The 25564-nt window shown below is 35.3% G+C and overlaps 1 protein-coding gene across 1 annotated transcript; it reads right to left on the bottom strand.

Moving 5' to 3' along the window:
* Positions 1-3465: 3465 nt before the first annotated feature.
* TSPAN19 (tetraspanin 19) lies at positions 3466-20146 on the bottom strand (the record flags this gene model as incomplete). Its single annotated transcript, XM_080706248.1, has 8 exons — positions 3466-3534; positions 4293-4376; positions 4743-4886; positions 7973-8083; positions 12549-12623; positions 15417-15541; positions 19930-20002; positions 20081-20146. The coding sequence occupies 8 exons, from the start codon at positions 20144-20146 to the stop codon at positions 3466-3468; spliced, it is 747 nt and encodes a 248-aa protein (XP_080562374.1).
* Between the last annotated feature and the right edge of the window lie 5418 nt (positions 20147-25564).

Raw genomic sequence — 25564 nt, 5'->3', positions numbered from 1 at the left:
TCCCAAGGACTGGGATTTCAAGCATGTGCCACCACACCCAGCTTACAAGTATAATTTTGAGAAAATAAAATAAATGATATTTCTGAAATAACTGAACATTATGATGGCACATTGTAATGGTCTCAATTTAGACTGTCCTTCTATCCCTCAGGAAAACAAGATAACAATATTGGAAGTGAGACTTGGTTGCCAGAAAGAAGTCTTTACCCTTGGGGATTATATATGGTTCTCTTCTCCCCCAACTCACTTCTCTGCTTCTGGCCTCCATGATGTGAAAACAGAACCTTGAGCTCTCCTTGTCTCTGCTTCCCACCCCTTTGCCCTGAGCTCTGTGCATCCTCCTGACATGGACTGAACTTCTAAATCTCCAAAAACTGTGAGCAAATAAATCTTCCTTACTCTAAGTTGTGTGGTCAGTTTCTGGGGATTATGGCTTTGAGAATGCTAACCTATGCACAAATCTATATCTGGTACAACTATAGATACTATATCTATATATAAAAGATGTTACAGAGAAAGGACATCTTGGCTTTGAAATATACTAAAACTGAAGGCTAAATTTTTTTTTTTTGAGTGGAGAAAATGACTCTGGTAATGTTGCTAATGAAAAGTAGATAAATATAAAGTATTACAGGTACTGGGGACTAAACCCAAAGACATTCTACTTTGGAGCTACCCCTCCCTTAGCCTACTCCCTACTCTTTTATAAAATTAATTTTGAAAAAGCTTCTGAGGATCTCACTAAGTTGCTGGATGAAGCTGGCAACTGAAGTTGGAATCCTTTTGTCTCAGCGTCCCAAGAAATGACATTACAGGCGTGGGTCACCTTGCCAGCAATAAAAGTAAACACCAAGTTTTAGTATCTTTATACCCTACAAACCTAAAAAATAACCTGTGACTGATTTGTTCTTGATTCATTTGAAGTTATTAATAATCTTTGCAAAATTTCCTGGTAGACTTATTCTTTATTCTAGATCTTTAAAATGATTTTGCATTTTTAACACAGAGGAAAATTTCTATGTCTTATTTGGTTTACATTTTAGTCCATACCATACTAGCCACTTTTTACTTATTAGTATTTGGACACACTATAAAGTGATTTATTTAATATAATATAAAAGTTGTTCACTCTGATAAGTAGTGTCTGATTCTAATCATTATTTCCTAATCAAGATTGCTTTAGAGTAAATAATTTTCTATTTCTCTTGTGCTAACTTTAAAATTTCCACAAGTCTCTAACATCTGTAATAGCTTGAATAGATGGATGAAAATAGATAAAATTGAATTAGTAAATGAGAATTAGACTTCCATAGGAATTGAAACAATGCAGGATCTGTCTTTTTTTTTTGGTGGTACTGGGGCTCCTGGAAGGCCTTCTACCTCCGGGCTACACTCCCAGACCTATTTTTTATTTTTGGAAACAGGGTCTCTTAAGCCAGCGCGGCTGGCTTTGAACCTGCGCGATCCTCCTGTCTCCGCCTCCCAAGTGCGGGGATTACAAGCGAGCACCACCACACCCGGCTCAATCTATCTTTTTTAATATAGAAAATAAGGTTTATTATCATATTCCAAATGACCACAAATGAATGTTCCAGAAATCTTTGGTATATATCACCATTAGATTCAATTTATTAAACACAGAAAAAGCAAAGCCCAGCAGGGAATACTTTCCTCCAGAGCACAGGACACTACAGGTAATTTGTTTTCAACAGAGCAACTCACATTGACAAAGGGTTCACAGTAGGTGTGTTTACAGGTTGAACCACTGCTACTTCTACTGACCTTCTTCAGAAAGGACAGGAGCAAACCACTGGGATTCATAGTAACCAGAAGAAAAGGCTATGGTCTCGGGAACTTCCACAAGAGCCCTGAGTTGTGTTTCAGAGACAGGCTCAGGGGTTCTGCAGCCCATTCTACCAGCTCAGGTCAGAGCATGGCATCTCAGTCAATCTATCTTTTCTTCATTTCTTTAAGATCAAGAGAGCCTTTTACTGTGAAAGACAACAGTAATAGAACCTCACATCTGTATAGCACATTTTTATTTTTCAAAGGACTTATTTTTCCATTTCAGAATATCATTGTTAGGAAAATAGGACAGTAAGCTATTTTTATACCCATCAGAGTGCGTGTACACATTCTTTGAACAAAACTTAAAAAAAAAACAAGAAAAATAGGAGCAAGTAGAGTATGGGATTTCAGTGATCTTTTAGAATACACTGATGTGTTGTTTTTGATAGATAAAAATTCACTGCTGTCCAGAAGCTTTTCATTAGTATGTATAATTTTTATGTTTTTATGTATTAGTTAAAAGTAAATTTAATTTGAATTAACATAATTGTTTTTAAATTATTATCTAATAGATTAGTATAAGCCTAATTTTAAGTTTATTGTGCATTTATAGCATTAAAAAGAATGAATGACTAATTCAGAATGATTAATTCAGAAGTATCATGAAGATTTGGGGGAGGTTTTGGGGGGCATTAGGAATTGAACTCAGAGGCATTGTAGTTTTGAGCTACAGGCCCCCAGCCTTTTTTATTTTCATATTTTTTTGTTTTGAAACAAGATATTGCTAGATTACTGAGAGTCTAGCTATGCTGCTCAGGCTGGCCTTAAAACCTGCAATTCTCCTTTCTCAACAAACAAAGTACTGGGATTATAGGTATGTGCCATTACACCTGACTTGTCATGAAGGTTTTTAATGTTTCTTCCTTTCCTATAAATTAGTGCTATTTTCTTAACATTTTCAAATAAATATGCATGTTATAATTGCTTACTTATTATTTTTCACACATTGTGTAGGTGTTTTCTCTTCACAAGAACCTCAAAAGATATGGCAAAATTTTACTGCATTTGAAACGCAGTATATGTGAAGATATCATCTAAATTCACAAAGTAAGTAGAGTTCTGAAATGTAAAATTTGGCATTCTGTGAAATAAATTTAAGAAAATCTTATTAGTTTTTACTATAAATATTTAAGAATTCCATATTATAAACTTAAGTGTGTTTCAAAACATTTTTTTTTTTTTGGAATATGTTTTACTTTTCCATTACTATAACAAACACCTGAGGAAAGATTCATTTTAGTGTAGAGTTTCAGAGATTTCAGTCCATGATCGACCGGCCCCATGTCTTTGTGCCTACAACAAAGCAGCTCATCATGGTGGGAAGCATCCGGTAGAGGAGAACACTGTTCATCTTATGTCTGAGACATGAAAGGGCAGCCACAAAAAGGGGTTGGGGTCCCAATATCCACTTCAAGGGCAGACTCTCAATGACCAGGAAACTTCTCACTATGCTCCTTTCACTTCTTAATGGTTCCACAACTTCGCACCACCAACTGTGAACAAAGTCTTTAACACATGGGCCTTTGGGGGATGAAACCACAGATAGATATAATAAGAACAGAATGTGATTGTTTTGAGAATTAACTGGTTTCTTTGGGATGAATTAAAGTTCAAAAATTACATTTCTGCATCTATTCTATTTTTCATGTGTCTGAAGAAAGAAACAATGAATGAGACTTGCAAAACCTGAAAGAAAACAAAACATCGAAGTCAATTCTGAATCAAGATTGTTTTGTAAAATTGACATTTATTGTATAATCGCTAAAATGCATATTGTAAAGAGAAAAAAATAAAAAGGGTGAGAAAATGTTGGCATAAGATGCATATAAGAGGTCTTCAGAATGAGTCCTTTGGAGTAGTCCAGTGGCCACCAAATGTATGTATGGAAGGACGTAAATATGATTTAGCCTATTAGATTTAGTTGCATGAGCTAATGTCGGACTAGATGCCTTGATCGACTACTGATCTGGTTTAATTTCATCATAGTATCATAGTGCTAACTGTGTCATTCATCCAACAAAACTATTTTAGTATGGGATAATGAAAGATGTGTGAAAAGAGTAGAAGATAAAATGGAGCACAGCTACTGTTACCTTCTTCAGTCTTGTTTTCTTCACTTCAACATCAACACAATAGAGAATAAACATTTAAGAAATTACTACACACGCACACACACACACACACACACACACACACACACACACGATAAATAGACAGGTGATAGAGATCTCAAAGCAATGAAATCACTTTATCCAGGATGATCACTATAACAGGCTTCACCCACCTGGCTGATTAGTTGTTTCTAGATGGACTCTTTCTGGGTGTGAAGAGCCTCAAATTCCTGGTTCCTATTACATTTTCTTGGTTAGCTGGTTTTTATATAGTCTGTTCTGTATCATTTGTAATTAACATTTTTATCTATAGACATATAAAAAAAAGCTTACCTCTGAAACCAAAAGGCCTACATTAATCCCAATGAAGGCTGAAGCATTAGCATCATACCATGTGCTGATTTTCCTTCCACAGCCCTAAGGAAAATAAGTTACTTACATTAACTTGGAGATGAAAATGGCTTTATACATACTTCTATTATGCATTAGAAAAGACATATAAAAGATTAATAATATGCCCAAATCCAGGAACTTCATTATTATCTCGAGTTCAAGGAGTGCTTAAGTCACATACAGTTCATTTATTTGTTATATAAACTAAAGCAGTACTATAATTTACCTAATTATGTATTCATTTTGGTGAAGTGACTTAAGAATGTAGTCACCATGAATCAGGTGGCTTCTATTTAAACATTTGCTCAGAATACTAAATTTAGGCGCAAAACAATCAAGCAAACAAACATACTTTATACATACAGTGGAAGAAGCCTTGACTTATTTTACTTCTAGGTAAGTTGTATTCAGTGGCTCATCACAAAACCACTTTCTTAATGTGGAATTTGTGCAAGAACATGGTACTTGTTCTGAATTTTCTTTATGCTTATTTTTTATCCAATCTGTGTAATTGTGTTGTCCACAACACTGTAACTAGAAAAATAGTATTATTAATTTTATCAGAAAACAATAAAAATACAGTTAACTACACAATTTTCATGTACACTAAAGTCGAGGTTTTTTTTGTTTTGTTTTGTTTTTTTTTGGTGGTACTGGGGTTCCTGGAAGCCCATCTACCTCCGGGCTACACTCCCAGACCTATTTTTATACTTTTATTTGGAAACAGGGTCTCTTAAGCCAGTGCGTCTGGCTTCGAACCTGCGCGATCCTCCTGTTTCCGCCTCCCAAGCGCGGGTATTACAAGTGTGCACCACCACACCTGGCCTTGAAGTCGAGTTTTTGATGAGGGTAATTTAACTTATTCTCCCATGAAAATGTGATGAATTAGATAAGTCTAGTTTTGTTTCTTTGTTTAATATGTTACTTCCTTCCCACTACTGTTGTCAGCTAGTGCTGCATACATAAAAACTCTGCATACATAAAAGTGTTTAGAGAAAATTATTATATGAGAATTCTAATCTCATAGGAGTAGTCCAGGATGGCAGATATACTTAATAAGCACAAATATAGATTATGTTTCAGACTAAAGTATAGTATAAGAAATCACCTGAGCTGTGTCTTGTTCCTAACTCTAGAAGTCATCTCTGGCTTTATTTAGAAGATGTATTGTCATGCTTATTTAGAATATCTAAAAAGAGACACAGGTAATTTTTACTTTGAAAGATTAATATACAAAATTGACGTTCAGTTTTTTTTTGAAAAATTATCATAAAAAACAAAAAAGAGCCAGGAGAAGTGGCACAGGCTTGTAATCCCTGCACTTGGGAGGTGGAAACAGAAGGATCACACAGGTTCGAAGCCAGCCTCGCTGGCTTAAGAGACCTTGTTTCCAAATAAAAAAAATATAAAAAATAGGTGTCTGGGAGTGTAGCCCGGAGGTAGAAGGGTTTTCAGGAACTCCAGTACCACCAAAAAACCAAACCAAACCAACCAAACAAACAAACAGAAATAATAAAAACAGTCATAGATTGAATGATAAAACTTTTAAGAAGTGTTTCGTTTCCAGTGTCAATTCTGGAATCCTATCAGGTTGAGTTGGGAGGATCTGAAACAATCAGCTTAAGTTTTTGCGACCCAAGAAGTAAGAGAAAGATGAGCTATGTTGTTGTTTTCTAAACTTGTTACTAAAATTTTTAATATCAATGCTGCCTAAGTTATAGTATGTTTCAAGAATCTTTTCATACTTTAGGAAGTGTTAAATTATTGAAATAATGTTTCATAATTATGGTACTAAGTATTCACTAACTAAACCTATGAATTCTATATAAAAAAATAGTCATAGGTAGCCAGGCATGGTGGTGCACATTTGTAATCCCTGTACTTGGGAGGTGGAGACAGGAGGATCGCGCAGGTTCAAAGCTAGCCTTGCTGGCTTAAGAGATCCCAAATAAAATATAAAATAGTTCTGAGATTGTAGCCTTGAGGTAGAAGGGTTCCATCCTCTTCCTCCCTCTCTCCCTCTCTCCCTCTCTCTCTCTCTCTCTCTCTCTCTCTCTCTCTCTTTCACACACACACACACACACACACACACTAGTCATAGGTAGAAACTATAAACTGAAATCTCTTTAATAATAGTGATGTCTCATGCAGAACTAGTTCCCCATTTAAGTTGTACTACAATCTATAAAAGCAATTCATGTGCTGGAAGTTGTGGCACGCCTGTAATTCCAGCATTTAGGAGGCTGAGACAGGTGGATTGCAAATTCTCAGTAAGCCCCAGCTACTTAGTGAGGCCCTCTGTAACTTAGTGAGATACGGTTTCAAAATAAAGAATAAAAAATAGGGCTGGGGTTGTAGCTTGGAGGTAGAATGCCCCTGGGTTCCATCCCTAGTACTGGAAAAAAAAAAAAAAAGCATTACACATAAAGATCAGACACATCAGAGAAAAATGAGTAAAAGAATTTATAATTACATTTTAATTGTGTTAAATTCACTTCCCTACCAGGCGTGGTGGCACATGCTTGTAATCCCCGCGCTTGGGAGGCAGAGACAGGAGGATCGTGCTGGTTCAGAGCCAGCCTCACTGGCTTAAGAGACCGTTTCCAAATAAAAACATAAAATAGGTCTGGGAGTGTAGCCCAGAGGTAGAAGGGCTTCCAGGAACCCCAGTACCACCAAAAAAAAAAAAAAAAAAATTCATTTCCCTTACTAAATGTATTAAAGGTGATAGATACTTTTATGTGAGGCATATAGGACAGCAGTAAAGAATGCAAAATCTAGTGCCAGACTATGGAAGTTCGAATCTTGATTCTGCTACCTATTAGGTCTCTAATAGAGATCCCTCTGTGACACGTTAATTTCCTGACTTTTTTTTTTTTTGTTCCTCGTCTATAAAATAAAGATAATAGTTTCTACCTCATCACATTGGCAGGACTAAGTGATATGTCATGCAAAGTAATTACAGAAATGTATGGCACTATAGGAAGGTTTGCTATTTTCTTTTTTGAATGTATATTATGTTCTTTGTATTGATATATTCCTGTAAATCACTTGACTGACAGTACCAGTTTCCTCTCTCTTCCAGTGAACCTGCCTAGAAAATCTTGTACTGTGAAATACATGATCTAAGGCTTTCCATACATTCTAAGTATTATTTCACTTATTCCTGACAATCAGAGGTAGATACTATTATGTCCATTGTATTAATATGGATCCAGAAGCTTAGAGGGTTTCTTGTTCAGGGTCACAGAGCCACTACATAGCAGTCCTTAATGTTCAGGATGAAATAGGAACCACTGTGCTACTCTGCTGCCAGCAGGAACTGTGCTTAGATTGATCTCCCAACAGGGGTAGCAGGGAAGACTTAGTGCAGAAGACCACTAACACTTTTCTAGGTGAACCCAAGTTTATATGCACATTCATTAACTAGTGAAGAATAATGGGTTACAGACAGAAAAACTCAAGGCTTTGAGGACAATACCATTCCACCTAGTTTGCTTAGAAGAAATCCAACAACCTCTCATTCATCTACCCCAGCCTCTGCTCAGCCTGTTCTCACTCTCTCCTGCAGTGGCCACCTGTGATGCTGAATTTCTAGTTGTATGTTCATTTCACCTTACTGTTTTCTGTAAGGCATCCAGAAGACTCCACTTGGGTACATCTTCAGGCTTATCTTTAGATCCATACTCAGAAATGACTAAGTCAATTTTATCATGCCATAGTTGGTGAATCTGTAGAAAATTACATAAAAAGTAAACATTTCATGGAAAATTTCCTGATTGTTTCTCCTAAAAGAGTATTCAATGCCAGAAATAAGACATCCTTATTTCTAAGTGATTTTGGCTCTCATAACACTTCTTAGACATCTCAGCAAGTGCTGAAGCTTTTGATCTTCCACTTTAGGATCTATAAGAAGAATATATTAGGTTTATTTTATTTTTAAGGAGGAATTAAATGTGCTAATCTTTGGAGTATCAATGGATTCTACATTTCTTTTTATACATTTGTTTTAAGGAAAAATGTGAAATATTTTGAAAAGACAAAGATTGCTGAGTTTCTTTTTAATAGAAAGTAGGCTTTTTCAAATACACATTATGGTTTCTTAACTCAATGGGGTTGTCCTTTAGGGGAAACTTGTACAACTTTGTAAGTTGTACAAAAAAAAAGCTATAGTTGTAAAATCACTATTGGTAAGATAAATAAAAATGTCTCTTTTTTTAAGTGACAAATTAGTTTTTCCCCTCTTCAAGACTGTTTTGCATCCATTAAGTGATGATTTTACAAGTTTGGTTCTCCTTTGGATTATTTCTTTGTATTTTACTGGTTCCCTCATTAATCAAAATGTTAAATAAAATCTTTGACATATGCCTTTTTTACAAAAATTATGATTTTTATATTTAAACATTATTTGTTCATAATAATCTTACTTAGGGCTAGAAACATAATAATTCAAAACATAGCACACTGGTTATTTTAGGCCAAACAACATTGAGAAAACTGACCACAGGAAAGTCACTCTCTGGCCTTTTCCAAACTTCCTCTCCTAAAACAGCTCATAAAAAAATTCTCTAACCTCTCTCTCTTGAAAGTAGGCCATAATAGCCCCATTCCAGAGGAGTCCTGCCCTACCCTAGAGTCCAAGATGAAGCTTAAAAAATAGGCCTTCTTCAATTTTCCCCAGTTCGTTACCATTAGATCATAACCTTTTATCCCCCAATCGCATTTCTCCATGATTGTCCACAAAAATGCAGTTTCCTTTGGGGTTTTTTTTTTTTTTTTTTTTGATGGCTCCCTTGTTCCATAAACTTTGGCTAAATAAATGTGTAAATAAATGTTTTTCTCTTGTTTCAGACTTTTTTTTTGTGTGTGTGTGTGGTGTTGGGGACGGAATCCAGGGGCTTTCTACCTTTGGGCTGTACTCCAAGACCTATTTTCTATTTTATTTGGAAACAGGGTCTCACTAAGTTGCTGAGAGCCTCACTAAGTAGGTGAGGCTGGCTTCTAACATGCACAATCCTCCTGTCTCTGGGATTATAAACATGTGCCACCATGCCCTGCTAGACTGTCTTTTTTATAGTGTTCTTAGCCATAAAGTTTTTTTTTCTTTTTTTTTTTTCTCTTTTGTTTGAGGTAATGGGGATGAAACTTGGGGGCATTGTACCTACAACTACACCCCAGCCCTATTTTTTTTTTTTTGTCTTTTTATCTTTGAAACAGTGTCTCACTGAGTTGTGAAGGGCCTCACTAAGTAGCTGTGGCTGTCTGTCTGATCCAGGATACTCTGGTCTCTGCTTCCAGAATGGGATTACAAGTGTGTGCTGCCACACCCATCAGCCATGAAGTTTTTAATGACTTAACAATTTCATCTCACTGACACTGACTCAAAAATGATCAGATATAAATGTCTGGAAAGAAAGAGTTGCTCTTTCAAACCTAGATACTATTAACTTATTTAAACATTTAAAATTATGATTTTCATAAAAATTCCTAATTTGGTCCTCAATAACATCAAAAAGGGGGAAAGAAGAGATGCTTTTATTTTATGAATAAGACAAAGATTCAGATAATTTAATTATTTACCAGGAACTGAAACTCTTTGATATGGTTTATTTCAGTACTAGTCAAATGATTTCTCACTGCATTAGTCTGTCTCTGAATAATGAAAACTAAACAAATGCTAGAATATTACAACAATTATAAAACATTTATAAGTCAAACCCTTATTCAGTTATTTATATACCTATGTTTTAATATATTGGAGAAGATTACAAATATGCAAAGGGTAACTTAGACCAATTTTGCTACCAAAGTTATTTATTTAAAATGGAATTTTTCTCATTTCATATTGCCATGGGGGGAAGGGAAGTTATGTTCTAATTTATTTTCTAAAATCGTATTTGGAAAACCTAGAGTGCATATAAATGATGACTTACTCCATAAGAACTTCATATATGACCAGTGTGAGTAGTATGTAAATAAAACTCCCTTATACATACTTAATAAGCATCTGCTAAAGTCCTAATACATCTTTAACACTGAGTTAAGTACTGGAAAAAGCATAAAAGATTTAGAGGCTCATAAGATCTTAATTCTGTTTCAATGCAAAAGACAAATTGATATAAACAATGCTGTTAGCTCTGGGGTTAGCTAATCAGTATTTTAGTCCAAGCTCTATAATTTAGCTTTAAAATACATTAGCAATTATTTTTTATCTCATTTATTTCTGATCTGCCCCTGTTTCCTCTTCTATAAAATAGGAGTAATGGCATATCTCTAGAGTGATTCTGAGGATTAATATTATAACACCCATGGAGTGCTTATTACAGTCTTTGGCACATGTTAGTCATAAATTGGTAGTTAACATTTTAAATATCTGTATAGTGTATGAATAAAATTGAATGAAGTGGGAGTGACTCTATAAATTATATTATGTGTTCAGAATACTTATATGTTATATTCAGGTTCTATCCCAAGGTTCCAAACTTCGAGGCTGATGTGAGGTAAGATCTGATGCTGTGCCATCAAAGCATCTTTCCAAACACCCACATGGTACATGGTTCCCATCTCCACAAATACACACACAGGTGTAAATATTTATGCCTACACACTTTCACACACATACCCTATACAGTTTGAACGTGAAAGAAGAAACTAAACTCTAAAATCCAGGCCATTAGCAGTAAACAGTGAGTGATGAGATTCCTAATGTAGATGTCAAATGCCGGAGAGCAATTGAAGTTCCAGGAAAATGGTGTTTTACAGAAACGGTTTTGTTGGGCTATGGTAATTATCTAGAAGTCTAAACATGGAAAGAACCTAGGAATCACAGACATTAATCAGGGGCTCCTTCAGAATTAATGAAGGGAAAGGATAAGAACTCTTTAGCACCTCCTTTATGACAGTTCATAAATTATAAGGTAGTTGTCAGTTCGTAATTATAAGGTAGGTAGATATTAACCATATCTTACTGATGAGTCCAGAGGCTCAGGATTAAGCAGGTTGTTGATTTTTAGTCACACTTGGGTCTGCAATGACTTCAAGTCCCTGCTTTTTTTCTGCCTGCCTGCCTTCCTTCCTTTTTTTTCTTTTCTTTTTTTTTTCTTTTTTCTTTGCAGTACTGGGAAGTGAACTCTGGGGCATTCTACTCCCGAGATACACCCCCGGCCCTATTTTTTACTTTAAAAAGGTCTCACTAAGTTGCAGAGGCCTCACTAAGTAGCTGAGGCTGGCCGTGAACCTGTGGTCTTCCTGTCTCAGCCTCTCAAGTACTGGGATTAAAAGTGTACACCAACATGACCAGCATCCATGCTCTTTTTACTGAAGCTTACTTTCTCATGCTTCAAGGACAGACTTTGACTGAACTGACACAATGACATTTCTTAAATTATCAAAAGTAACTGTAATAGATACATTTTCATATAATTTTTTTCAGACAATATCTTATGTGCATTTTAATATAACCTAATAAATATAGATCTCCTAATTAATTTAATTATATCACTTATGATCCTATCTGTAAAGGATATATGAATTTTCAGTCTATCTTTAATTAAGTAAAATTGATAAATTTTAAATTATTATGAATCTAAATGTGTTTCTTTATAAATATAATATTGTACAGTAATTGAGTCAGTAATGGCAGCCAATCATCTTTATTGGCTCAAAGAAGATGGGGAGAAAGTATAAGTATTGAGATTCTTAAATCTCAATACCACTTCCTATGCATTTACATTTTTAAAAATTTACAACTACTTTTTAAATTTTAGTCAAATAAAGTCAAAGACAAATTCCTCAAGCCCCCTTACAATCTGACCCCTGGCACTTCTCATATGTAGTTTAAGTTCTTATACTGAGTATTTTTCTCCCAAAGAAGTTTACCCTTCTTTGGCTTTTAATATGGACTTAAAAGTCTTATTAGTTGAAGGGACCCCATTTTCTTTATATTTTTTACAAAAGGATATTGATAAGTGTTAATTTTCTATACCTCTTTTTTTTGTGGTACTAGGGTTTCTGGAAGTCCTTCTACCTCTAGGCTACACTCCCAGACCTATTTTTTTTTTTTTTTAATTTTTGGAAACAGGGTCTCTTAAGCCAGCACTGCTGGCATCGATCCTGCGGGATCCTGTGGGATCCTCCTGTCTCCCCCTCCCAAGCGCAGGGATTACAAGCATGCGCCACCACGTCTGGCTTCTATACCTCTTCTTTCTTTGTGAAGATGAATGCTGAAAATACAACCTGAACACCAAAGGCCAACATCAACAGCACTGCATACTAAAACACAAGAAAACAAAGATGAAAGTTATGCATCTACTTTACATTTTAGATGCTACAATGAGAAATGCACATCATAAGTAACATAGAGCCTTAATTTACATACGTATCCTTGAATTGTCTAGTCTTGTGAATATTAGTGAGGTTAGTAAAATAAAGAGAAAAATGAACATTTGGCTAAGAAAGAAGTGACTGTATTTCATAAATACTCTGGCAGACTACTTGGTCTAATGGAGTTATTAATGATATCATTATTATTATTATTATTATTATTATTGTTATTGTTATTATTATTATGTGTGTGTGTGTGTGTGTGTGTATGTGTTCCCTGGGACTAAATCAAGGGGCAGTGAACCACTGAGCTAAACCCCCAAGTCCTTTTTATTTTAAACAGAATATTTTCTTCTCTCTCTTTTTTTCTCTCTCTCTCCTTTCCCTTTTCCTTTCCTTTCCTTTCTTTTCTTTTCTCTTTTTGGTACTGAGAATTGAACCCATAGGTGTTCTACCTCCTAGCTACACCACTAACTGTCTTTATTGTTTTTGTTTTGAAAGAGATTCTCCCTAGGTTGCTAAAAGTCTCACTAAGTTGTTAAGGCTGGTCTTGAACATGAGATCCTCCTGTCTCAGAGTCCAAAGTACTGAGATTATAGGTATGTGCCACCATGCCTGGCTCTATTTTTTTGAAAAAATGCAAATACTTCCATCAAAAGCTAAATAAAGCCGGGCGTGGTGGCACACGCTTGTAATCCCCGCGCTTGGGAGGTGGAGACAGGAGAATCACACTGTTTCGAAGCTGTTTCGAACAGCTCTTAAGCTGGCTTAAGAGACCCTGTTTCCAAGTAAAAAAAAAAATATATATATATATATATAATATAGGTCTGGGAGTGCAGCCCAGAGGTAAAAGGTTTGCCAGGAACCCCAGTACCACCAAAAAAAAAAAAAAAAAAAAAGCTAAATAAAATGATTTTCATATTTCTTACCCCATTTTCTTTTTATAAAATTGATATATTTTAGTCCTTTTCACCAGAGCTGCATATATTGACAATATTTTCTAGAATTCATAATTTAAAAAGTCAAAAGACTAAATATTTACTAGGCAAAATATAAGTATCAATGATTTACTTAGTGTATTATTAATTTCACATGCTTTAGTATTTAGTAGTTTAAAATAGCCATTAACATTTTCTTTTTTAAACTAATAACTACTTTTAAAAAGCTATTCTATATGTATGTACAAAAGTTACTTATATGCAGGTCTGTACATGAGTGCCTATATATTTATTACCTCAGAAACCTTAGGTGCTATCTCTTGGTAAAAACACCAACACTTCATTCACATATTTTACAAAAAAGAAGAAAGAAAAACTCTTTCCATGATTGAAAACACCATGTACCTTGTAACCATTAACATTTTCTACTTGGCATAATTTCTTTTTTTACTAAGACAAACTTCAAGGATCAAAATGTCCTTGCATCTGCTTAGAAGTTTAGATTTACAATACTTCCACATGTAACACCTCACTTGACAGTCACTAATAAAAAATTGGTAAGGGTTGAAAGATTTGTATGCAAAAAAATTACTAGGAGTTTTAGATTATGGTAGGTATAGATAAAATCACATTTATATCATTGAATAGCCTTTAAGCCTATACAATCTGTGAATTGTGCAAATTAAAGGGAAAATGTGTTCATCAGGAAAAAATTTGTGTTTTCACAGGAGACTAGCATAGGTCATAATGATAAGACACTGGATAATCAATGGCAATTCCTTTCCCTTGAGTGTCTAGAAGGCGGAGTGGTATTAAGGCTCTAGGATTTAACCTCTCAGGTCATAGGTGCACCTGAATGTTTATGAAGGATGTTTGTTGATCCTTCACACAAGGACTCCACTTCCATGCCTGCACTGGTGTATTCTGGAGAAGTAGGCCCCTGTCTTTACCACTGAGGCCATTCAGACAGCAGAATGAGTAGACCCAAAAGGATACCAATTTGCTTATGTGGTAACTAGTGTAGACTGATAATAAGTGGCCAGAGTGAGTGAGCACCCAGACTTTCAGTGCTATACAAAAGCAAAATACCCCAGCATTCTTCTTGGTAGAGCACAACATGATTGCAAAGGAATGATCTGTCAGCCTGACAGGAGATTAGATATGAATTAAAATGTATCTGATTCAATTAAAAATTTAAAAGCTGAATTTTATCTGAGTGTATGAGCTGTGATCCACACCTGTCATTTGTATGGTAAGAGACTCATGTTCAGGTCTCTACTGCTGATTATCATTCATCTTTTCATGTCATATGCTTAGAGAGACATGGGGATTGGGCAGCAATTCCCAGAGTCTGTCCCTCTCAGCAGTTCATTTCCCTTTGTTAAATAATAAAACACCACTTCAATAATAAGTCGGCTTTCTGCATGGTGCACGAATAGGCAGAAAATGTAATGACTAGAGAGGGTATTTTCTTTTTCTTTTCTGATAAGCTACATTGCTCACTGACTATTACTTATTTTATTCTGATTTTAGTTTTAAGATCCTTAAGTTTGAATAACTGCAGCTCATCCTAGTAAATGTTACTGTTGACTCTATGTTGAACATTAAATATCTAAGAAAGTAACCAGAGATGTAGTTGGCCCATGGAAAGCTTACCCCCCCAAAATAATCCACCTGGGAAAGTTTCTTAGGGGTAGAACCTTATTTGGGTCAGCTCCAAGGGCAAATTCCCCTGCTCATGTATGTAACCTGGATGCTTAAAAAATAAGATATAAAATAAAGAAATGAAGATAAAAGTACATACCAGAATTAGGAGCCATACAATTTTGTTGTGAATGGCCAAATAACAAAAGAGACAAAGAAGAACAGTAGCAGATCCTGTTCCAATAAAGGTTTGAGAGATATGTCCTATAAAGTGTTCATTTTCATCTGTGGGAACCACAAAATGACTTATGAAGTGATATTTTGTGTTCTGTTTAATAATAAAGATAACAATCCAAGATTTACCTAAGTAGTAGTTGCTAAACCACTAGGATTTTTCTCTCTTCTCTTTTGACCTCATTCTAGCACATCTTACTTACTCTTAGAAAAAAACCTTTTCATTTTCCAAAATAATTTCTTTAAGTTTTATTATTTTATCTTACTTTTATTGTCTTCTTTTACTTTTATTATCTTCTAGAATAAAATATATGTTTATATATATTTTATTATTATAATATATTATATAATATATATTATAATATATTATATATATATTCTAGAAGAATATATATATACACATACATGGTGGTGGTACTGAGGTTCCTGGAAGCCCTTCTACCTCTGGGATATATTCCCAGACCTATTTTATACTTTTTTTAATATTTGGAAACAGGGTCTCTTAAGCCAGCCAGGCTGGCTTCAAACCTGTACGATCCTCCTGTCTCCTCCTCCTAAGCGCGGGGATTACAAACTTGCGCCACCACACCTGTCTTTAAAAAATATTTTTTCTTGATGACTACTTCTACATTTAATATACATTTAAACATTCCAATAGTCACTACAAGATTTTGGTACTAATACATGTGGGGTGAGTGTCTGTTGTACTTATATCTCTAAATTTACTTATAATAAAGCCCTTTTTATATTATACTTCATTTCCTTATCTAGACTATGTGTATACTGTGTTAGAGCTCGTATACATTTATAAGGTCAAAAGACTAACGGTAGAATGCTTATTACTATAATATGGACTGTAGAACAGTAAATGCTCCACAAATATTTACTTTAAAAAGGGCAACTAGATGAATCAAATATTCCTTAGATTTTATGAGAAAACAGTGCAGGCAGGGGTATGCAGCAGCAGCTTGTGCTGGCTCAAAAAAACCGATTGTCAAATTGTCATGAAATCTGCAAGCCAACTGAATTCACCCTGGCGCCTGAAATCAGGCATTGTAGGAGTATTTAGGCTATGAGAATGAGCAAATGACATAAATCAAGAGTCTGCCCAGCTGCTAAACATCCACCAGCATGCTCCTCGGTACAGGTACACCTAATCCAGTGGGAGGAGGAGGTTAAAGGATTTGGATAAGACTACTGAAAGAATTAATACCTGAGCTTAAGGTTTCAAATAATAATTGGAAACACCCAAGTTGAAGTTGTAGAAGCATTTCTGAGCTACTTCACAGCACAGCATATTTAGGGAACAGCTTTCATTGGCACTTACAACTTGAGGCAGATGAAAGGGTGAAATTATGGCCACTTTGTGTGCTATTTCCAATCTTTCTGACTGGAGTTAAGCTGAAGTTTCTGAAGATAGGAGCTTCATCGTTTTTGTTCACTAATGTATCCTTAGCACACAGGGCAGTGTCTGATGTGTAGAAGATGCTCAATAAATTTTTGGCCTATGAGTACAGGATGGTGATGAGAAATCAGAAAGGGTATTTTAACAGGGTATTTACCTAGTTAAGTTTGCATTTTGAATGCATTATTTCAGTGACATTTGGTTGAGAAAAGAGAGAACATGAGGCTTTTAGTCTGTTACAGAGACAGAGGATAGATGGGGCCTTAGAATAGTATTATTCAGGTTCTATTTTTTTTAATTGTGTACTCAAATCTCTTAGTGGAATCTTGATTAGGACTTCAGAATCTGAGCTGAGTGTGGTGCACAAGCCTGTAATACCAGTACTCAAGAGGCTAAGATAGGAGGATCACAAGGTTCGTGGACAGCCTCAGCAATCTAGAGAAACCCTATTTTAAAATAAAATACAAAAAAAGCCAGGCATGGTGGCACACACTTGTAATCCCAGCAGTTGGGAGGCTGAGATCTGAGGGTGGCGGTTTGGAGACAGCCTCAGCTGCTTAGGGAGGCCCTTCGCAACTCAATGAGCCCCTGTTTCAAAAATAAAAAAGTCTGAAAAATAGGGCTGGGGATGTAGCTTGGAGGTACAATGCCTCTGGGTTCCATCCCCAGTGATGAAAAAAGAAAAGAAAAGAAAAAAAAAAAAGGGCAGGGTGTGTAGCTTAGAGGCATAAGGGCCCTGGTTCAATTCCCAGTAAAAGAATAATAGATTTCAGGAACTGAAAATATATTGTTGGTGGCCCAAAACATTTTTTTGGGGGAACTTGGAATTGAATCCAGAGGCACTCTACCTCTGAGCTATACCCTCGGTCAATTTTGTTTATTTGGAAACAATAAGTTTTTTTTTAAAATAATTTTGTTTATTTGGAAACAACAGTAAGTTGCGGAAGGCCTTGCTAAGTTCCTGAGGCTGGCTGTGGATCTGAGATCTTCGTGTCTCAGCTTCCCAAGTACTGGGGTTATAAGCATGTGCCATAATGCCCAACTCCTCTATAACTTATAATCAATTTAGCTCTTTTTAAGTTATTTGCCTTATCATTCCTTTATAATAAAAAGTTTCTTACTACCTTTGCAGTGCCGTTTTGTAACCCAGGGCACTAGGTTTTAACAAGAAAGCACAATAATAAATGCTGGTGAGGACATAGAGAAGTAGGCCCTCTGATACATTGTTGGTGGGATTGCAAATTAGTGCAACCACTTTGGAAAACGGTGTGAATGGTCCTCAGAATAATGGGAATGAACCTACTATATGACCTTGATATGCCATTCCTCAATATCTACCCAAAAGAACTGAAACCAGACTACCATAGTAATGCGTGTATATCTATGTTTATAGCTGCACAATTCATAATTGCCAAACTATGGAACCAGTTGAGTTGTTCATCAACGGATGAATGGATTTCAAAATTATGGGATATTTACACAATAGTATTCGACTCAGTCATAAAGAAGAACAAAATTATGCCATTTGCAGGAACCAGAGGATATTATGCTAAGTGCGATTATTCAGTCACAAAAAGTGAAAGGTCAAATGCTCTCCCTCATATGCAGAAGCTAAAGAGAGACTGGGACACAGGAGGGACTCCAGACAAAGGACAAGAAACCTTAGTGGAGTAAAGGAATGGACCTAATTGAGGGAGGAGGAAGGGGAGGAAGCCTTGAAGAGAGAAAACCTCAGTGAACAGGATGTACATACACAAATGTATGGAAGCTAATCACTGTGTTGAGCACAAGAAGGTAGGAAGAGTGAGGTGGGAACTGGAAGAGGAAACAATGAGTGCTATGTGCATGTATGCCTCTATCACCCTCAAATTCTTCAAGATGTATGATTACAATACACCAATTAAAAAAAAACACCTAGTTGTCAATTCCAAAATAAAGAAAAATTTTAAAAAAATGACTTCACCCTAACTGCCAAGTCATCAGCCCACTGCTTGTCAAACAGTCAACATTAAATAAGTAGAAACTAATATTACCATTATTGTGAGAAAGGAAAGGATAGGAAATTTGTTTCATATTACTCTGGGTAAACTGCTCATACACTCAGGTATCAGCAGCCTTTTCTTTTTATAAGCAAAGTATACAAACAGAAGGGAATAAAGGTATCAAGCATGTACTATAGCTGGTCTAACTAAATTATTTAGTACTTTGGGAATTCTATACAGGTTTTTCTTCCCTACAGATGTATATTTTTTTCTTATTTGATATTCACGAAAAAAATATGCTAATTCTAAACTATCCATATTTTCCATATATTTAATGATTACTAGTGCTGTTAGACAGTATTTACTGTGATACTAGATAGGTTCTACATCTATGTTGACCATCAAGGTAGCCAATACCCAATAGCCACTGACGGTTACTGAGCGCTTGAAATATGTCTTCCTTCCCTCTTATCAACAAGGATATACATGCTAAAATAATCCTTAGCTTATTCATCCATAAACTTCAGTCCACAGTGACCACCACATATCTGAGAATGGCAAAAAAAGTAAGAATACAGAGTTCTTTTTTTCATAGTTAATGGTATTCAAATTATTTTATCCATAATTTTAAATTTGAGAAATACTATATTTTATTCATAACATTACAATGCTGAGAGTAGATGGTTAGTTAGTAAATTTTAAAAGAAATCATTGGACTATGTTAATCTTCATTATCTTTTCAAGTCTACAGCAATTCTATGTATGTCAAGAGTTTATCCAGTAACAGTTCCTAGTGTGCATTCATTCTCTCTCTCTCTCTCTCTCTCTCTCTCTCTCTCTCTCTCTCTCCCAAATCCCCAAATTCTTCCTCCTTTATGGTCTTGGATGTTAAGTCCTCTTCTTTTAGCAAGGCTAAAACCAAACTGACAGAAATCTACATAGCAAACTTGGAATCATATTTAATGAATTTTAGAGAAATAGTGCCACCTGCTGACTAGATCATGTATATAATTATTTTAAACAATATTTAAGAGAAAAAAAAATATACATACCCAAAGCTGCTAAAGAATTATTTCTATCTAATAAAAGATATGCACCAAATCCTATGAATAGAAGTCCAAGAACCTAAAAAAGACAATTACTTTTTAGTAATTGACTATATAAAGGTATTACATTGTCTTTACTAATTAGGAAGATTCTTACCAAGAAAGCTCCATTAATGAGATTAAGAAAGTATTTTAAAATTAATCTTTTGTTTCTCTTTACCATTCTGTTTCTTCCTGGATATTGATGATTCTGCAAAGATAATCACAATTTTTATTGAAAATATTTGTCACAATAACAACTTTATAATTCTGCCTACTTAGGTCCTTTGCAAATCCATTATCAGTGTAACATTCCTATGTGTCCAAACATAAAAATGCATTTAAAATATCTTGAAAATTCACCCATCTTTCTCTAGGTGCATTTTTTTTGGAGGGAGTACTAGGCAAAAGAGACCCAGAAGGCATTTGTAAACCATATCAATAGCAGCTCTACTGAATTTCTTAACAATTTTCAGAAATAAATATGTTATTTTGCTTTAAGTCTTAAAATATCTTGCTCCCATTCCTAGAAACTTTACTTAATCCTTTTTCTAAATTTTCTTTCATTTTTTCCAGTTCCTTTTTTTCCAAGAATACTGTCAGCTCTTTATTGAGGTTTCAGCTTAGAGGTCTTTCTTTAACTTCAGTTTATTTTGTCTCTATTTACTTGTCTCTTTCTTCATGCAGCATCAGAGATATTTAAGTGTAGAGAGAGATTTTGTATGTAATTGTACCCCCAAGTAAGTAGTCATTAGATATTTGTGAATTAAGTGAGATTAGTTTAATTATTTAACTAGTCTGACTGTTCAGTTTGCTATATAGGTTAAGGAAAATAACTTGTTTAGTATTGTTTTCATTAAAAACTATTTTCAGAATAGTCATTTTTTTCCCTAAAATTTTTGTGGAAACATTCACACTTAACCCAGTGGGTCTTGGTGATTTGTTTACTAGATACATTTTTAACATGAGTATGTTTGTAGGTTTTCTCTTTTTCCTCATCGTTTCAATTTGTGCCAACACCATATTATAAAAAATATTGTAGCTGGCAATGTTGACATGATGAAAGAGGATTTTAGATGAATTTAAAGCAATTTTTCCCTGATTAGGAAGAAACCAATCTGGTGAACTGCAAGGTGCACTGAAAAGTAGAGAGATAGGGAATAAACATGTTAGATTCTGCTTACTTTCCTCCTAACTTTGCCCTGAGGCCTTATTTCTCCTAAAATCTCTCAAGGCTCTTTTTCTCACCTTAGAAGTGTCTCCAGGCTTTGCCTTCTGCCACTTCTTTGAAATCTTTTCCTATCACTTGGTTTCTCCAGTTTTTGTCCTGTAGGTTTATTCCTGGAGTTTTTCAAAGCCTGGCATGTTTTGATGGGGCACTCAGTCGGAGAGACTGACTGATTTCTATTTCATTTTCTCCCCAAGATGCTGTGTATCTCTGTTTCTGGCTTCACTTCCTTTTGCTGAAGAATGTGGGAAAGTTGTGATCCTCTCCCACAGTCTGAGCAAGAACTTAAGCCCCAAATCCAGGCCTCTGTCTGCAAATAAGAAAGAGAAAGCCAACTAGTGAACCAGAAAGCCCTTAAGTCACCCTGGTGTGAAATGTGGACAGCATGAGTGTTGAGGTGGGAATAATTAGTGTGTTATGTTGGGTCAAGCTTAAGTGCATTATCAAAAGACTCCAAAAGAGAAATAAACTCAGGTTTAGTTCTTTATCCAATTTAGGTCACTTCTTTCTCTTCAAAAATTGGGGATATGTCAGGCTAGACTAAATTTGTGGTTCCCAAATTTACTCCAGGAGGCATCCTTTATGCCATCAGAAAGGAAAATAGGTTAGCATCATTTAAGCAAGTGCTGTAAGCATAGACTTGGTAACATGGCCACACTCTGCTGCAACTGGCAAAAACCATGTACCTGGAATAAAGGAAAAAAGTAAATGAGGGTAAATAGAGTCCAAAACACAGGAGGAAAGAGGGTTTGGATACAATTTAAATATATATTTTTGTGTGTGTGAGTGTGTGGACTGGAAATGGATCCCAAGTGCTTTCTACCTCCAGGCAATACTTCCAGACCTATTTTATATTTTATTTGGAAACGGGGTCTCACTAAGTTGCTGAGAGCCTCACTAAGTAGCTGAGCCTGGCTTTGAACCTGTGCGATCTTCCTGTGTCAGCCTCCCAAGCGCTGGGATTACAAGCGTGCACCACCACACCCAGTTTTCAATATTTTTTACTATGGAAAAAATCAAAGATTATCAGAGAAATTCCTGGAGCATGAGAAAATAAAAGAATAATGAAAATACTGGAAATAGAAAAAGTGGGAAATAGTTCAAAAGAAAAATTCATAAATTTGATATTTAATGACTGAGTTTGAAGTGATAGAGGGTATCTGTGTAGTTATTATCTTCCAGGTACTAGAAATGGAGTGCAGAGAAGTGAGTAACACAGGCTATGAGGATTTAGGAGTCATCCATGGATGAAGAACGGATGAAGAGTGTATTTCCTCCATGTATGAAGAGTGAATAAAAAAGAAGAGGGGCCAGGTGTGGTGGCATACATTCATAATCTCAGTACCCGGGAGGCTAAGACAGAAGGATCACAGATTTGTGACAAGCCTTAGCTACTTACTGAGCCTCTCCACAATTTAGTGAGACCCTATTTCAAAATAAAATATAAATAGAACTGGGGTAGAATTCGGAGGTAGAATATCTCTGGGTTCAATCCCCAGTACTGAAGGAAAAAAAAAAAAAGAGGGTTTGGGTGTAAACAGAAATGAGCAGAGGTCTGGATTGTAGAGAATACTACACTTGAGAATTTGGAATACTTTAAGCAGACTTTTACCAAGTAAGAAGATAAAATATGATCTTCTAAAAATCTATAGAGGAAGAAATTTCTAGAATAGTGTTACATGATATAAAAGTCAGAAAGAGCGAGAAGTTCTCTCGAAGGCAGCCAACTTTGGAAGGAAGATGTTCATGGTAATTCCAAAGTGGCATTCAAGTCAAAGAAAACAAACAAACTGGGTCTCTAAGCACTGAGTCACGAGCGCCCTTGGTGGTATTTACAAAGCATGGTAAGAGATGGTCACGTGTTGGTCTTTACAGTCATAAGCCTCACATACTGGAAACAATGTCAATGAAAATAATGCTGTGATAGCATAAATATACACAAGAAGTCTATACAATTCTTATTTAAATATTTGCAGTATGGAAGATCTATATTTTCTATTGCTCTATTAACAAAGGATTTTCTCTGAACTTAGTCAAATAAGGTTTGGGTGTCACATTTATTTCATTTAGTTCTGATTAACTGAGGTCCACAAGCAAAGACATGTTTGATAATATGAATACTGTAGAGATTGACAACTTATAATAATTCACCCATTAATAGGTGGTTTTTTTTTTTCCACTAGCAAAATAAACTGATTGCTGTTCCTTCTAAGTAGCAGGAGATGGAGCAAAGAAGTAAACAAGTCGGTGCATGTCAAGCAATTAAATATTAAAACCCAAATCTGAATTACATGTCAGGGTGGAATACAGAGACTAAAGGGAACAGAGAAGTTTCTTAGAGAAGAAGAATGAAAGGTGATTTCTGAAGGATTATTAAGAAGGTCCTAGTCAGTCAAAAATGGGGTGTATTCAAGACAGATAAAACACTATGTTCTCAAGTTTTTGCTTTATAGTGATGCATGAAGGGACAAAGGTCAGACTGGCCAAGATGAAAGATAGAGAAGTGGAGTAAGATTTTGATAAATCATGCATAGTTTTCTAAATAATATGCTTTTTCTCTCTGAATGTAGTTGGAAACATAATTCTGGCACCAATGGGGAAGCCATATTAGAAAAGAAAGTAATTAAGAATTAGCTTTAAAAATTGGTTACTAAGGATTTGATAATTTTTAAGAAAAAATCTCAATCAGAGAGTTTAATAATCACAAATAACTTTAAGACTTTTACACGTAAAACTCAATGTAATGGTAGCCCAAGCATTTTAGATGAAAAGTTTGAAAATATATAAATTGGCAATAAAACTAAATTAAAAATGTAAAAATGGCATTTGGGCACAGACTTTGATGATGAACATATCTTACACTTAATTAGGTCTGAAGCCAGGCATTGTTTTTATTTTTCTTAAATCACTATCTTTCTTGAAAGACGTACTAACATGTGTTTTGAATAGCACATTTACTAATGTCACAACATTTTATTAGTTCTTATGTTGGTGCAATTCAAGTCTATCGTTACCAGGAAATACAGTTTATTTTCTTTCAGATGCTTAATGAAATATTTGCTTTTAAAGTATCACATGGCAGTTGATACCTTTTACAATTATGTTCAGCCATTTCCTTTGAAACCTAATATTTTATTTGCAATCTTTTTTATTTTTTATTTTTTGCAGTACTGGGGATGGAACCCAGGGGCATTGTACCTCCAAGATACACCCCCAGCCATATTTTTTAGTCTTTTTTATTTTTTTGAAACAGGGTCTTGATAAGTTACAAAGGGCCTCACTAAGTAGCCAAGGCTGCAATCTTTTAAAAATCATAATTAATTAAAGCAAAATATCACATTTTATAAGCTATTATATATTTGCCCCAGAAAAGAAACTTTGATAGATTTTAAGTTGAAAATTAATAGTGTAGCATATACTTAGAACTTCAGATTTTATATTGAAATTAGGTTTTCTGTCAATGTTTTTGCAGTAAAAGAATTTCCGAAAAGAACTTTTCAAGTTTGTCACTCCACAAACCTTTTCAGTTATAAGTTTTTGATGGGCATTGTTCTTTTCTTCTAAAAAATAAACTTGATTTCTAAAGTGGTTGTACTAATTTGCAACCCCACCAACAATGTATTAGAGTTAAAAAGAAAAAAAAAAAAACCTGAACCAGTCTTGGTAGTGCACACTTATAATCCCAGTACTTGGGAGGCTGAGACAGAAGGATTAAAGGTTCATGGTCAGCCTCAGCAATTTAGTGAAACCCTATTTCAAAATAAAAAATACAATAGGGCTGGGGTTTTAGCTCAGAAGTAGAATGTTTCTGGTTTCAATCCCCAGTACCACAAAAATAAATGAATAAATATGTAAACAATAAAATAAAGTAAAATAAAAATAAGAAAGTGATCCCGGAAAGCAAACAATTTATTGGCTTATTCTCTATAATTCCAGGATCCACAAATCCACAATTCAGTAATATAAACTTAGGTTTTGTGGAATGGCACACAACACTCACTAGCCCCAATTTCAGATAGTTCAGAAACCAGGTTGCCGGCATTTAAATAATAATAAAATTGTCATCAATAAACACTTTCCCAAATTATTTGAACATTAAAATGTACCTGAAAAAAAAAAAGTTCCTTGTTCAGCTCCTGAAGGGAAATGCGCGAGTTCCAATTTAGAACTGAATTTATTTGTCCCTCGGGGGCACCTGTACCGAAACACTACTCCGGCTTCCTTGGGACTGGCTGTTGCCATGGTTACGGTTTGTTTAGCTGTGCTGGGCGCTGGCTTTCGAGAAAGCCGAGGGATTCCCGGCTGGTGAGTAAGCCCGGGCCCCTCAAAGCCGGGGTTCTCGCGGGGGACATCGAGGCAGAAGCGCGAGTCCCC

Source organism: Muscardinus avellanarius (assembly GCF_963383645.1).
Source record: "Muscardinus avellanarius genome assembly, chromosome: 11".
Classification (NCBI taxonomy): Eukaryota; Metazoa; Chordata; class Mammalia; order Rodentia; family Gliridae; genus Muscardinus; species Muscardinus avellanarius.
The sequence above is the reverse complement of the archived record's forward strand: the minus strand, read 5'-3'. Positions and strand labels throughout refer to the sequence as shown.